The sequence below is a fragment of the Hemicordylus capensis genome, chromosome 4, assembly GCF_027244095.1.
Source record: "Hemicordylus capensis ecotype Gifberg chromosome 4, rHemCap1.1.pri, whole genome shotgun sequence".
NCBI classification, from domain to species: domain Eukaryota; kingdom Metazoa; phylum Chordata; class Lepidosauria; order Squamata; family Cordylidae; genus Hemicordylus; species Hemicordylus capensis.
Window position 1 is genome coordinate 72,409,167 of NC_069660.1, and position 16,391 is coordinate 72,425,557.

Genomic DNA, 16,391 nt, shown 5'->3' on the forward strand with positions numbered 1-16,391 from the left:
TCCCCAAAGGGCTCACAATCTAAAAAGAAACATGATAGACACCAGCAACAGTCACTGGAAGTACTGTGCTAGGGGTGGATAGGGCCAGTTACTCTCCCTTTGCTAAATAAAAGAGAATCACCACGTTAAAAGGTGCCTCTTTGCCAAGTTAGCAGGGATTTGATTGCGTAGAAAATATACCACAAAATATTGTGTAGATCACTAGTGTTTGATTGTGTAGAAAATATACCAGTGTTGGCCTCCTCTCATATTCCCTATTACAGCATCCGAGATCCACTGAAGATGCCCTCTTAATGATATCATCTATGTTTCAGGCTCAGATGCAAGGGCATCAGCCACAAAGGCATTTTTAGTGACTGCCCCACAATTATGGAATTCCACTTCAGACCTGACAAAGTCCAAGTCTGAGAACTTTATGGTACTGCTGTAATACTTTCCTGTTTGGGCTAGCCTTTGAGGCTCAGGTTAAGTTGGGAAAGGTTAGGAAAACTGCAGTAAATCTTGTTAAATTTTATTCTTATGTGTTGGGGTTTTGTCTGCTTTTGCCATCCATCTTGAGCCTTTGGGGAGAGGTGAGCTATAGATTTTAAATATTCACTTTCCTCTTTTCTGTAATATCCATATCTGAATTCACCTCAAATGACAGACAAATTTGCATCACCACTTTTTATACAGGTAAGCGCCTCACAAGTTGACTTGTGATGGGTGATGAGATTTTCTGAATACTCAAACATTGTCATAACATTGCATCCTGACTCATCCCACAGCAAGAAAAAAGTTGTAATCTCACTATCTCTCAGTGAACGAGATCACTTCATTATAACCGAAGTTAAAGGACAAAGTTGGTGAATCTTGTGAAACAGCCCTAATAGTAGATCCTTCCAAACAAAACTACTGAAAGTGAGGCAAAATAATGCAAGATAGTACGTGTGTCATGCAATGAAATTATTTTGTTTAAGGGAGGACACTTAAAGATTTAGTCAAGTCAGTTTGCCCTTAAAGATTTGCAAGATTTGGTAGTTTACCAGGTCTAGTAACACATGCTGTGTCTGTAAAAGTGCAGAATCCATTAGATAAACTTCTTTCCTTCCTTCTTTCAAACTACCTCTAAGAAGTCACATTCCTTAAAAGATCTCTCCCAGATCACCAGATACTAAAATAATAAAGTTTCCATCTGCGGGTGCCTAGTAGTTCCCTCACATCCTCTCCTGCTGTGCTGCTGCCAGAGTCTGTGAGTTTCTCTGGACACTTTCACTTTTGGAGGTCATCCACTGTGTACTTTTGATAGAACCAATGAAGTATGAAGCTTATCTGCCCACAGATAAACATCTTAAACACAAAGAAAGTAATTACTAAACCTTGCTCTGCCAGTCACTAGTGCCCACTGGGCCTCTCAAATCTTTCCCTCTCTCAGAGGTGGGGGCACATAGGGAAGGTTTCCTACCAGGGTGCATCCCCCAAATCCCTCCCTCCCTCCTCTTGCTCCAACCCTCAACTCCCTTGATCCCTGATCTTCTCCCTAGCGATGGGGTTTGAGTTCCTTAATGCATTTTGTCTGCACTCTGTTTACATTAGACGCAGCTGAGCGGGTGCAGCTACTGGGGTAACAGGCGCCGTCACTTTGATTTATGAGCACATCAAGAGGAGTTTCAGCGTGACACTCTGGACTGACAGGAGCACTTCATTAATCTGACGCTTAGGTTACTCTCTGGCCAATCCTCGTGTGTTGCCCCCCTCCCAGATTAACCATGCAATATCAGCTGGTACACTGGGGCAACAGCCAAAGAGGATATTCTATCTGAAACACTCTCTCTCTCTCTCATATATTTCTGGAAGTGCAAAAGGAACTAGGTTTGTAAGAACAAGGAAGACTGACTTGGCAGTCCAGAGACATTAGAAAAGACAGCAGCAAGGTAGCATTACTGGCCTGGGCACAATGCTCTGAAAAGGTTATTGGTAGTGATAGGACTTGTTCCCCAGTGACAGATAGTAGCTGCACTTCTTCAGGAGATTCTACAACAATAAGTACAGCGATAATTCAGAAGTGTTAAGCTACTATGGTAACCAGGGGTAGCTCCCCCACTGAAGCAAGATGAAGCCAAGGCCTTGGGCAGCAAGTTCATCATGAGGTGGCAAATTCAGGTGACCCACCCTAAACCAGGCATCACCCACCAGACTGGGGTTACTGCCCCACCTCACCTCCACTGCTGCCTTTTCTGTTTTTCATGTAAACCCTCTCCCAGCCCTGTCCTGCTGGCCCTGCCTTCTCAAGCTGGCATTGATGCTGCCCATCTTTCCCCGCCATTCCTGGGTGCTATGGATGCTTTGTCCAGGGACTGGCATGCACTGGCAGCCTGCCTGCATGCATGCATCCATCCAGAGCTTCCTGCCCCCCAATTCCATTTCAGCTCTGTGGCATCCTAGTGGAAACAAAGATATTAACTTTCAAAAGGGCGGGCAACATGATCTGCAGCCCTCCAGTGACAGGGAGAGGACTGCAGGCTCACAAGAAGTCTTCAGCACTCCTGTGTTGTAGGCTTCTTTGAGAAGCGATCTGGGCACAGCAGGAAAGAGGGAAGTGATTTTCACATCTCTCCCAAAGCCCTTCACACTAGTATAAATCTGTTCCTGAGGGCTACACAACCCACAGGAACAGATGTATACCAGTGGAAAGGGCTTTTGGAGGAAGGGAAGACCTGCAAAAATCATTCCCCCTCCACGCCTAGACAGCTGGAGGGTTGCTGGAGGGCTATGGATCATGCCAGCTGGAGTGAAGCTGGTGACTTCACTGGTGGAGTGAAGGCCTTGACTCCTGCTGCTGGCACTCTGCTAACAACTAGCTTGCTCTGGAAGGCAGAGAGTGAGTCAAGTGCTGATGTTAGTGGAGTGCCGGCAGTAAGAGCCAGTGCTGTGATCACCCTTTTGAAAGTTATTACCCTTGCTTCCATTAGACTAAGAAGTGGCTGGTGGTTCCCGGGACTGCTGGATGGGGGCAGCACTAGGAACATAGGAAACTGCCATATACTGAGTCAGACCATTGGTCTATCTAGCTCAGTATTGTCTTCACAGACTGGCAGCGGCTTCTCCAAGGTTGTAGGCAGGAATCTCACTCAGCCCTATCTTGGAGAAGCCAGGGAGGGGAACTTGAAACCTTCTGCTCTTCCCAGAGCGGCTTCATCCCCTGAGGGGAATATCTTGCAGTGCTCACACATCAAGTCTCCCATCCAGATGCAACCAGGGCAGACTCTGCTTAGCTATGGGGACAAGTCATGGTTGCTACCACAAGACCAGCTCTCCAGCCCTAGGCAGGGCACAAGTGCAGAGGTGGAGCCAGGACTAGGCTCATGCCTGAGCATTAACTTGCAAAGTGCATATTTGTCGCTAACAAGTGTGATCCAAATGCAAACACACACAAATCTCAATTGTTCATCAGCAGAGATACACAAAAATATGGAAAATATTAGTTGCTTTGTAGGGCTTTAATAGGACTACAGTAGTATGTAGATTTGTATCTAATACGGTAGGATCAAAACAAGCACACACACACACAACTCTACAACTCTGCACACACAACTCTACAAGTAAAGCACAGACGAGCTACAAAAGGCTGCATCTGTGGAGAATAAGTGCATTCTGAAGCCACCAGGCAGCTCTGTCTGCCTGATTATTTAAAAAATGAATATTACTACTACTACTACTAAACAACAACAAGAAAGAACTCTGAGCCAGAGTAGTACAGTGGTTAGTGTGCTGGACTAGACTGGGGAAATCCAAGGTCAAATCCCCATTGAGCAACTCACTGGGTGACTCTGGGACAGTCACTTATCTCTCAGCATAACCTTCCTCAAAGGGCTGTTGGGAGGATAAATGTAGCTATGTGCACCACTCTAGGCTTCTTGGAGGAAGCACAGGCTATACATGTAGAAATAAATGAATCTATATAAGCCACAAGTAAAGCAGAGGCCATCTACAAAAGTAGAGAACAAATGCATTCTGAAGTTACAAGGACAGCTTATCTGCCTATTTCAAAAATGCATACATTTCCTTTTCAATGATGCTTGCTGCAGCTATGAACCATCTCCTGTAACTCTGAGCACACCATGGGAAGCAAAGGTGCATGAGGGCACCCTCTCCCTACTCCATGCCTGCTGAACAGCTGGGTGTCACTCTGCCAGCCTTGGGTGCCCACCACTTAGCCTGGGTGTCCATTCTAGGAAACATAGCAACCCAAGTGTTTTTAGAGAGATCACTTCCTTAATGCTTGCCCAATGAACCATAAACCCAAGTGGACATATTAATGTTACAGACACTGGTCACAATCCAGATAAAAACTGGTTAGCTCTCTGCATAGCAAATAGATTTTAAAAATTATTTTCCTTCCAACAGAATCCATTCCTCCTTTACATACACCATACCCAGATGGAAAGCCACTTCTGCAATTATTTGAAAAGCAGTTTGGACTCAGATATCCATGTATATGCCCTTAAAAAAACAAACAACTTTCTGGCTTCTCATGCCAGTTTCTAATCTAATTAGTCCAGTCTTACTGTTTGCTGTTCCTTTGAATGTTTTACAGCATGCAATTTTGGGAATGGTCCATAATGCTTTGCATACAGATCAGATCAGAGAGCAAAGGAGAGAAAGCAGAGGTTGCATTCCTCCTCTCCAAACACACACAAAAGCCAGCAAAAGATCAGATGTGCCATCAGCCAGTCTACCTGCTCTCTAACCAAAATGGTGATTGAATTCTTCTGAGTAGCTAAAAGAAAAAGACTTCCTCACCCTCTGGGCACTCGGATTGGCTGCATGAGGAGTCAATCAGCCTAGTCCCTCTCTTGATTGATTTATGCTTTGCAAAAACAAGCATGAGCATGCTTATTGGCTTCTGCCTTATTAATATCAATATTTTAAAAGATTTGGGGCTTTTCATTAGTTCTGTGCTACCGTCACCCACCCTCACAACTCTTAAAGATTTTATTATCAAGCAGGGAGGTTGTTGGAGAAGGCCTGGTCATAAATGCTTCTCTGAGGGAAGGTAGGATGTCTGCCTCCTTGTTTAAAGGAGACAATTATTAGACTTCTTTTAAAGAAGCCTACACTTGATCCATAAGAGTAAGGCAATTATCATCCTGTCTCCAATCTCCTGTGGTTGGCCAAGGTGATTGAGAAGGTGGTGGTCTCTCAACTCTGGGCAGTCTTGGATGAAACAGGTTATCTAGACCAGTGTTTCTCAACCACCAATCTGCAGACCGGTGCTGGTCCACGAGGCATTAGCTACTGGTCCATCACCCCCCAAAAAACAATTTCGGGCTGGCAGGGACCACCAGTGGGAGCTCTCCAAAGCCCATTTTCAGGCAGCTCTTGCTACTGGATAATGTTCATTTCAAGGAAGCGAAATGAACATTATCCAGCAACGAGGGCTGCCTGCCTAGAAATGAGCTCTGGAGAGTTTGCCTGGGTTCCATGGACCCTGGGCCCTGCCCACTTTGTGCATGACATCACTAGGGGAAGGGGTGGTGGTGAGGGAGGTGACCCCTTTACTAACAGCTGGTCTGGGAAATTGTACACAAAGAATGTACTGGTCCATGACTCCAAAATAGTTGAAAAACACTGATCTAGACCACTGGTGGATTAAAGGAGAGGCAGTAGAGGTGACTGTCTATGGCAGCAAAATTCCCCCAGTGGCAAATTTTGGTCAATGAAATATTTTTTAAAAATGTTTAAAACAGCCACCATGCAGGAGCGCAGCAGCAAGAGCTCCCTCGCACCTGCCCGCCTCCCAAATTATGATGGCGGCGGGTCAAAGGGGCAAAACAAATTTGTAGGTTGTGCGGAGAGAGTGGCAATAGCCCTCCTAACCCAAGCCCACCCACCTCCCAAATGACAGCAATAGCCCAGTTTGGGGCTTTTCTGCACACACACATACTGTCATAATTTGGGAGGCAGGCGGGGAGTTCTTGCTGCCACGCTCCTGTGCAGCAGCAGTTTTAAACATTTTAAAAATAGATTTAAACTCTCCCCTCCTTCCTCCCTTGTTGCTAGGGTGGCAAAGAGCTTAATCCACCCCTGCTGCCTAGACCAATTTCAAACTGGATTTCAGGCATGTTATCAGGTGGAGACTGCCTTGGTCGACTTGATGGAATATCTCCAAAGACGAGTTGACAGAAGGAGTGTGACTCTGTTGGTCCTTTTGGATCTCTCAGTGGCTTTTGATACCATCAACCATAGTTTACTTCTGTATCATCTGGGGGGACTGAGCATATGGGGTAGTCCTACGCCCAGTGCTTTGCAGTGGTTCCATTCATACCTCTTGGGTAGATTTCAGAAGGTATTACTTGGAGACTGCTGCTCCACGAAGCAAGATATTTTATATGAAACCCTCAGGGCCCTATCTTGTCTCCAATGGTTTTTAACATCTACATGAAACTGGGAGATTTGGTGCAGGTTATCAGTACGCTGATGACACCCATATCTATTTCTTCATGTCAGCTTCATCAGGCAACGACATAACTTCCCTAAACGCCCACCTTGAAGCAGTAGTGGGCTGGATGAGGTATAACAAACCGAGACTGAATCCAGACAAGGAGGAGGTGCTCATTGGAGGACGCTGCAGCTTGGTAAATGGGATAGTTCTGGATGGGGATACACTCTCCCAAAAGGAACAGGTTCGCAATTTGGGAGTATTTCTGGACCCAACTTTTTCTCTGAAACTTTAGGTGCTTTCTTAGGTCCAAGCAGAGGCCAATTGCGCAGGTATGGCAGCCTCCAAAATGGCCACCGCGCTGGAGGGGGAAGGCCCGAACAGGCTGAAGAGCCATCTGAACAGGCCGGTTTGGGAGGCAAGGAGGCCAGTGTGGGGAGGGGGAACCCCGCGGACACCCCACCACCACCTAGAGCAAGTCCTCCAGGGGGTAGTTCTAAAAAAAATTAAATTAAGTTTTAAAAAATTCACGAACCCCGCCCCACCTGGGCTGCACCAAACTGGGGGGCGGGGTCCGAAGGGGGTACCAAACTGAACTGGCCCTGTTCAGGTCCGGTTCGGACTTGAACTGAACCAGCCAGTTCTGTGCACACCCCTAGTGCCAGCCCCAGGACACAGCTTGCATTGTATCTGTAAGGTGAGGGGGAAGTTGGGCATAGGCAGTGCCCATAATCCAAGGAGGCAGGACCAACGTGGTGGGGGTGGAGCAGCACATTTTACTCTGAATGGTGAGTTGCTTCAAGTTAAAGCTGAAGCAAACATACACAATAACAGTGTTAAGAAGTAGTATGCTATAATAGATAGATATAGGATAGATTTAAGTCATAGAGCAGGGTTTCTTAACCTTGGGTCCCCAGATGTTGTTGGACTACAACTCCCAGAATCCCCAGACATGGCCTTTCTAGCTGAGGATTCTGGGAGTTGTAGTCCAACAACATCTGGGGGCCCAAGGTTAAGAAACCTTGTCATAGAGTGTTTCACCCTTGTTTCAAAAAAGAAAAAGGCCAATTGGACAATGGTCTATGAGCAGGGCAATGTTTTCCATGAACGCATCATGCAAGTTTAGAAATTCAACACTCTATGAGAAATTCTAGGCCACATAGTTGCAAAGATAGGCTTGAAAGTATTTGGGCGATTCCTGGTAATATTTAGTAAGCTGGGGACTTTTTACACCAACCATATAAGATAACATATCATATTTATGAGAACAATCCAGCCATTATCAATCATTTTAAGGTCCCATTAATTTCAAGCATGTGCTTAACTCTTCAAATAAAATAAGTGAGACTTAAGGGTGCTTAACACTGACTGAATTATGCCCTAAATATATATTTCTCCTCATGGCATCAGGGCCAAGCTACATGTGATGCTCAGTCAGTCGCTGCCCACTTCTTCAGACAAAATGCAGTCTCAGTGGCTGCAATCTGCACCAGAAGATCCATGTGGGATAGACTTTCTAACTATTTCTGCTCCAGCACTATTTCTACTGAAAATGGTCCTTTTCCCAAATTGCTTTTTTTTTTTTTTTTGCTGAAGAAAAGATAGAAAGCTTAGGGGGGAAAGCCACTGGAGGAAAAAGGACCAGAAAGACTGCCCCTTCAACTGATATTTCATGACAGATAGCAGCTTCCATGGCTGAATGGGGGGGTGGGGAGATCCGCAGGAAAAAGCTACATGCAACTCAGCATTCCATGAGGTTAGGCATTGAATTCCCACCCTAAACCTTTAGTATAAGGTGGACTATCAGGTGAAGTCAATGTGTATGCAATCAGTCAATCAATCAATCAATCAATCAATCAATCAGAAATACATTCCTATATCTGCTTTTTTGCCAATATGATGATTAGTATGATGCTTTCAAACAAGCATTCTAACCAGTCATTACATTATGTAGAACTATCCCAGAGTGCAGTGCTTTAGAACGAAGGTTTCCTGTTTAAAGCCTGACAGTAAACCATGAGTAACCGACCACTGGCAGGCCAGAAGTTGTCCCTTGCTGCTCAATTAAATCAAAATCAAACAGAACTTTGAGACAATCTGTGAAGCCATAAGCTGCTGTGGTTTAATGCATAGCTGATGCTACTTCAACATTATATGGAAGAAAATTCTACCCCCTCATATATCAAAGACAAAGCTAGGGTTAGAACTGGCTACTAGACCAACATTTTGCAGAGGTCAGTCCATTTCTATATTATAGCCACTATGTGGGAAAAACATTAAATCATAGGGAGGTGTGCCCCTCTTCTCTTCAGCATGACTGAAAGTCAGGAAAACCCATTAATCAAAGAGGGGGATGGTGCCTTTCACTCATTACAGAGCTCTAGAATTTTCTGTGACTCGCCCACAGATGCAGAGTTTTCAATGTGGGCCTTATACAAGGCCACAAAGATGAATATGTATTTTTGGCCATCTGCAGTGCTGTAGCAAAACTTGCATGATTCATTCTAGAGAGATGCTCAACAAAACAGTTCACAACACAATTCTAAAAAATCACCACAGGGTACGTTAAAACAGCTACTACATGGTAACAAGCAAAGCAGTCCTTAGCAACGTTTACCAAATGCAGACCAAACTGATCTGAGTTGCTGGCAATGTCAGCTGCGTGAGATGGTTTTGTGATGGGGGCTATTTTAACAGACCATAGAACAAAGTAGAACACAAAGAGATTAAAAGCAGCACCCACAATTTACTAAGTGACAGGAACTACCAAAATCTGTTTTAAGGCGTAAACAGAACAGCATTGCTATACTAGTACTGGCTCAATAGAGGCACTAACTGGAGAACTTGATAAACTTATCTTTAATATAAGCAGTGTCTAAGAGAATTTAACCATAATAATGCATCACAAGTTTGACATGAAGAGAATGGTGCAAGTATTTCAGAGAGTTATTTGGCATTCAGGGTCCCTCAGTGGGTAGAGGGTGAAATTACCTCCATCTCATATTTTAATAGGGTTCATGGAACCATTTTGCTTACCCTGAAAAGTCTGCACTCAATACATTTCTGATTCAGTTTCAACCCAATCTTATACAAACCTGTGTGGAACATGCTAAAATTATTTAGAGCAGACACAATTCTAATTATCTGGCCCAACTGCCAGGCAATTAACTACATAAATACATTGTTTTTAAAAAATCCACTCAGGGACAGGGAGAAAGGAAGGGTACTTTGAATAAGTCCTGGAAACTTTATTATTCTCTGAATCTAACAGGTAGTTCATAAATATTTCCTGCCTGTTGTGCTATTGTGACAAGCCTATCAGATTTTCCAGATTATCATAGTGCTACAACATGTGCTTTCAAGTCAGCAGTACAACTGCGAAAGAATGCTTTCGCAGCACTCTGTATTGTGATGTTGATTCTGGCAGGAGTGCTAATAGTAGGGATGCCGCAAATATCTATGTTTTTCTATTCCTGATGTGAAAATCATATATTTGCAGTTGCAGATAAGTATCCTGAACAACAGGTTTTCAAACAATTATTACTGAGGATCCATGAAGAAAGAAAGTTTAAAAAGCGGTGATTTGTTAACATGAGATCTGTGAAATAAAGCCTATTGTACTGTATATGACAGGATTGCCTGGTTTTAGCATCTTCTTTCAAATGGGGAAGGATGCACTGGTACTGTCTGTTCTTTTGAATGGGAAAGCATCCTCCTGACATAACAAGAAGTCTTCTCAAGTTTTGTTTTTAAACATGGATATGTTTGTTTTATTTATTTATTTAACTAACTAACTAACTAACTAACTAACTAACTAACTAACTAACTAACTAACTAACTAACTAACTTACTTCCAGGGGTTTATGTGCAAATAAATTACAATGTATTTCTGTACCTATTAGCCAGACATCCATGAGGCCAAGCTCACCTCTTTGGCTTGCTGCTTTCCAGCTTGCTGTTGAGTCAGTAGCTGCAGATGAAGCTGCTCCTGTTGCTTCTTGTAATATTCCTGCAACTGAGGAAGAGACGAGAAGAATACAGAAAGTGGATGAGACATTCAGTTTTCACTATTTCTCTAACCACTTTTAACTATTTATCTGGGCCTTCTGACTCTTGACTATTGGGAGAGTTCTCAAGTCTTTGACAGGATTGAGAAGCAGCTGTAAAAGTACCTGAGCTGAACAGAGTAAAAAAGCAAGTCTATGGAAGAAACCTGCTAATTCCTTTTGCATGTTGAACAAGGGGGAAAAAATCTTTACAGTTCATTTCTCTTTTCAATTAACCTCATTTGAAGGCCATTCACACTCCCATTATACAGATGGGTAACTGAGGCTGAGGTATCAACTTGTTCAAGAAGGAATCTGAAACTCACTCTCCTAGGACCCTCTGCCCCCTCTCCTGTTCAACTCATTGAATCACACTGACTCCCTGAGAACTATCAACCACTGCTCCCTCCCCAGTTTCCTTTGCAGTTCTTACTAGTTTAGTGTCAGGTGAATAAGTATTGTGAAATTATTTACAAGTATTGCATTGGAATGCTTCCAGCTTCCTCACAAGCAAACTACTGAGCTCTGTGGTTTGGACAGTGTACACCAATTAAATTACACTCTCCTTTCCATGCCTCTTTGCACCTGCTCCTTTCACCCCAAATTAGGTATGTTCAACTCCTTAAAGTTCAGCTGTATCATTGGAGCAGCATCTGAAAGTTTTGTGGGTCACCTCCCCACTTACAGAGAGACAGAAAAGCAGTTGTAAATCCTTTATTTATAAGAGAAGAATCCAAGGGAGATGAACAGGGAGAAATGGTTTTCTCCAAATTACAGAACTCGAAAGACCTTTGCAGTGGAAGCAAATAGCCAAATGTAATGCTTTTCTAGAGGGTGTGGCAAATACATGTAAACAAATTTAAAGATTCAGTCAAAAGGAGAATTCCTGGAACTGAAGCAATATGACTCATTAACATCATATTGAATTACATAAGACTCAGGCCATAGCCTCCTCCAGACCATCACTAGGCTTTTTAGGAGCTAAAGAAAAGGGAAAAGCGAGAGATGGAAAACTGTGCTGTCTCTCTGTGTGTGTGTGTGTGTGTGTGTGTGTGTGTCTTCCCAATATAATCATAGATGCGTTTAGGGTGGAACAAGCTTTTGCATAGCCTATTTCATCAGAAGCCTCAAGTGGACTCTCATTATACTTTAAAAAAAGATTACACATGGTACTCCCACTGCATTACATAATTGTTGTCTTTGGCTATGCACTGTATTAATGCTTAGCACTCTAGCTATATGGATTTTCCCTTCTCATTCTCATTATCTATAATTCTCACCTTGCTTGCTTGGCTCATCCTCATGTGTTAATACCGTCTTAGGACATTTTCACACATGACACTAGCAGTGCCTCTGAGCACCTCTTGCACTACTTGTGTGTGAATATTATTAATGCTAGATAAAAACCACAGACAAAACCAAATTTTAAGTCAAATATGCATCTAGTCTAAATAAGTTTTACATTCACAAAACAGATACAGAGAGATAACACATTATCATGTATTAAAACTTTTGTGTTCCGTCTTTCAGTCTAAGAGATCTACAAGGCAGTCCACAAAATAGAAAAATCCATAATGCAAAAGCAAATAATCAGAATCAAGATAAAACACACAATAAAATAAAGAGCAGAACACAACAGAAAACTGATAACTAATTAAATTCCACAGCAAAAAACCACCAATGGGAACAGCAAACCAAGAAAATGCCAAACTTAGTGAGTCTTTAAAAGCTCTCTGAAAATGCACTGCCTTTGCTCAGTGTCTGAAGATCAGAAGAGAGGTGGCAGTGCAACTGATACAGTGCCATAAGGGTGGTGACAGGGGCGTAGCTAGGGGAGGGGGGGTCCGTGTTCATCCCTCTCTTGGGCAGCCCCCCAGAGTAAGGGATAATGAAGAAAATAGGAAGGGATGGATCTGGAGGGCCCTCAGGAGCTGGGGCCCCGTGTTCTTTGAACCCTTTCGTTCAATTATAGCTACGCCCCTGGGTGGAGAGAATGTTACTGAGCTTTATCAGCAAAGAGAGACAGGTCCCACCCTGCAAGGAGCTAACAATCTGAGTTTTTGGCAATGGAACATAGGAAGCTGCCATATACTGAGTCAGACCATTGGTCCATCTAGCTCAGTATTGTCTACATAGACTGGCAGCAGCTCCTCCAAGGTTGCAGGCAGGAGTCTCTCTCAGCCCTATCTTGGAGATGCCAGGGAGGGAACTTGGAACCTAAATGCTCTTTCCAGAGCGGCTCCATCCCGTAAGAGGAATATCTTACAGTGCTCACACATCAAGTCTCCCATTCAAATACAACCAGGGTGGACCCTGCTTAGCTAAGAGGACAAGTCATGCTTGCTACCACAAGACCAGGCAACAGAAGTGGGCAAGGGCGGTGAGGGAAGATAAATGTGAACAGATGCAATTATGAGTTCTAAGACTTAGTTATAGATGAATATGAGAATTAAAGGGTTAAGTCAAAAGCTTTTAAAGGGTAAATTACACTTTGCATTCAGCTGACAGCCCCTTCTCCCTTGGGAAGTGCCCTTGAGAGGGAGCAATTTGCATAGGATAAGGGAATGGAGTGCTTTACCATCCCCCTGCCAGTAGCTCCTCCTGAAATTTCCTTCCTAGTTGATTTTATCTCAGTTAGCATTCCAGACCCATATATGTCTGAGGTAAAAGTGGATCCAGAACACCTGTGGAGTTAAAGTTATTTGAAGGGGGGAGTTTCAAGAAGAAAGCGAGAGGCAGAGGACTGGTGAAGCACCCCTCCTCCAATGCAACCTGTCCTCTCTTGAGGACACTTTGCAAGGGAGAAGGACACTTTGCAAGGGCTGTTAAGTGCCCCCCCTCCTGATGGAGAGGGTGAGGATGGAGCGTGAGATGGAGGCCCCCTGGCTGAGCTTTGTTCCCCGGCCACCAGGCTATGCCCCTGAGCCCAAGGTGGATTGGTTTAAATCAAGAAGTTTAAATCTCCAAGAAAAAAGGCAGATTGAAATTACTTGGCAAGTAAACATTTCCTGTTGGTATTTCATATACCTCCTAAACAATGATGCCTACCAATTAGTTAATTCAACCACTAAAACATGTTAGCTTTCAGCTAAGGTTTGCAGTACTTAGGAAGGGGTGTGCATGCGTGCATGTGATTGCATGTGTGTATATATTTTGATTTTAGCTGCACAAAGCAGCTAACAATCCAAACATGCTTATTGTTCCTAATGTGTGTTTGTTTAGGTGGAGACAACTAAGAGACCAGAAGTTTACAATGCACTGGTTGTTCATGGACAGGGCAGTTTATTTTTTTCATAAGATGTCAAGGAAAAATGTTTTTGTCTGTTTAGAGTAAATATTCATAATTTGAAAATTGGACAAATTCTAGAACTCCAGGTTAAATTCTAGAAAGTGGTTAAAATGCTCAAAAGCAGTAATATACACAGAAGGGTTCAGTTGCAGATTCTTCTAGCAAAGGTTTTTAAAGTATATGTTCAGATGTATTTTTATTTTGAGAGAAAAAATTGACTTCAAAAAAATTAAAACAATAATCTTATTTAGATTTTAAAAATCTAATATTTTAAAATCATTGATTGTTATCTATCCTGCTCCTGCCTCTCTTCCCTCCACTCTGAGAAAATACTTGAAAATAAGAGTGTGACATTTAACTGGTGCACTGGGACTCAGGATACCCTGTGGAACCACAAGTCACTTCTGCTTAGTACCTCAGTTATGTTATCTGCAGAAGCGACATGCCACTATATACTGCCCAGAAAACACTTAAAACTCTGTAATGTGATACAAGATCCTTTGATAAAGGTCACTGCTCACTGCGTGTTAAGCTGCACTATACTGGAATTTTTCAAGGGAATGCCAATTTTAGTTTCATATGCTGTGCCCTTCCAAATCAAATGATTTACAGATTTGATTTGTTTTCCACAGGAGGGGGCCAGAACTACAGGAGAGATCAGCACAGACTTCCACAACCCTAGGAAAAACCTGGCTCCTGAGGAATGCCCCTGGGGATTCTGGGAAAGTCCTTATCAGCTTGTAGTTGACAGTGCTGATAGCAGAAACTTTTCTCTTTATGTCTGCTGAACAGGTTTGGAAAGCCTCCCTGTTTACCCAAAAGCCAATCAAAACCAGGTCTCTGTATAGGATTCTGAGAACATTGGGTCAAGAGGTGAGAGGTGTGATGTTTGGTTTTCTTCTTGTGGAGAATGCCAGCTATTCCGGACTAGGCTGTTTAATTTGCAGTCAAACGTGTTTCTCTATCTGGTTGTAAAGAGGCTCCGAGAAGGAAGGACCCCACCCAAGTTAGTGTTTACCCTTTGTTCTTTCCCTGGGGCCAACCTTGACTCCTTATCAGCATGTTTGAAGTAAACAGGTACTGAAGGCAGGAGGAAGGGTGTGGAGGATGCTGTAGATTTTCATGTTCGCTCCCCCTCCATGGAGCAAGTGTTTGTCCAAACAGTTGAATTTTGTTGGGGAATTTTATTATCTCCTCCCTTGTTCTTACTAGTTCACATCTGAGAGAGAGAGAAAGAAAGCATTCACCTTCTGCCAAATAGACATTTGATTTGTGAAAGAGCCAAATCAAGCTGCTAAGCTTGGATTTTTATCCAAACACTCAGTCCCAAGTTAGAGGACAAGGAGATGCAGTTCAGAGCCACGAAAGAGCGAGAGCACAAACAAGAGAACAGTGAAGCACAGAATTAGGCAAAGGAATATTTATAGTGAAGTCTGTCCAATTATGTGCAGCCATAATGAAAGGGAAATTCCCTAGGGAAAAAATTATTTGCTTGAAAACAAAGCTTTACTGCCCTTAGACGCTAAGGCTTAATTAATCAGTTAGACTAATCAATTAAAACTTTTAAAATACACTAAAAAGGGATTCCCAATTAATCAGGCAACAATTTAAAATATATTAATTATTTTCTATATAACAACAGCTAGCAAGCAGCATCTTAGCAGCAGCATTTCACTCCCACTGAGGAGGAAACTCCTTTTTAGGATGGTGCTTGCTGCAATATGCAAACATACAAGCACCATCTAATAAACAAAGAAAGTTTTTCCTTCAGAATTACAGCTTTAGTCACATGCAGGTTTAATCAATTAATTGCATGAATATTAATTAATTAAAACTCATCTGATTTATTAACTAAGATTTCTTTAACTGACAGCCACACTACACACATTTCAGGATCAACTGACAATGTTGTTCACTGGTTCACAACCCAGATGAGATACTAGATCCAGAACTCAATTTTCAGGGAAATTCCTCCCTATCTTATATTTACCACATTTTCAGAAAGTTGACTGTCACAGGACAGAAGTTTCATTTGCAGGGCACTATCACTTGTGGTTTCAGCACCAAGCCTTTCAGGAGAATGGCCAAAGCAAGGAGACGAGGCAGAAATGGAACACAGGCCCTTATAGACTCTAATTTTATTACTTAGTGAAGGTAGTTGTTACAACTACTCAGTTGTAATAAGAGATCTAGACATTTCCAAAGTCAATGCCTGCTGCAGCACTAGCATTTTCCTAATAGTCAAATCACATTAAAAACAAACAGGGAAAATACAATACCCTCCCCACACCAGCACCCCCATATTCCATCACTCTACCGAAGTCTAACTCTCCCCAATGTATATTTTGTGGGGACAGACTTTTCACTTCAGTGCACTAAAGTGCAAAGTCTGTCACCACAAAAAAGTTTGGGGAGAGTGAGACTTCTGTAGGGTGATGAGATATGAGAATGATCCGTGGAGATTAGTTCTCGCCCTGGAAGACATTGCACTTCATAGTCCAGGATTCACATCCCCAACTAAACCACAGTATAGTAAATGGCCTTGGGCAAGTCAGTATTGCTTAGCCTTAGTCCCCCAGTGATTAAAGTCAAAATAATAGTGTTCCACCTCAGCATTTACAAACAAGGAACATAC

The 16,391-nt window shown here is 42.9% G+C and overlaps 1 protein-coding gene across 6 annotated transcripts in view; it reads right to left on the bottom strand.

Annotated features, from left to right (window-relative positions):
- The window catches only part of FOXP4 (forkhead box P4), a 222,889-nt gene that overhangs the window by 57,271 nt on the left and 149,227 nt on the right, over positions 1 to 16,391 (bottom strand). For all 6 annotated transcript variants that reach the window (XM_053244009.1, XM_053244007.1, XM_053244011.1 and 3 more), the window contains one exon: positions 10,350 to 10,436. In XM_053244009.1, the coding sequence (XP_053099984.1) occupies positions 10,350 to 10,436 (87 nt within the window). The remainder of the gene's footprint in view (positions 1 to 10,349; positions 10,437 to 16,391) is intronic.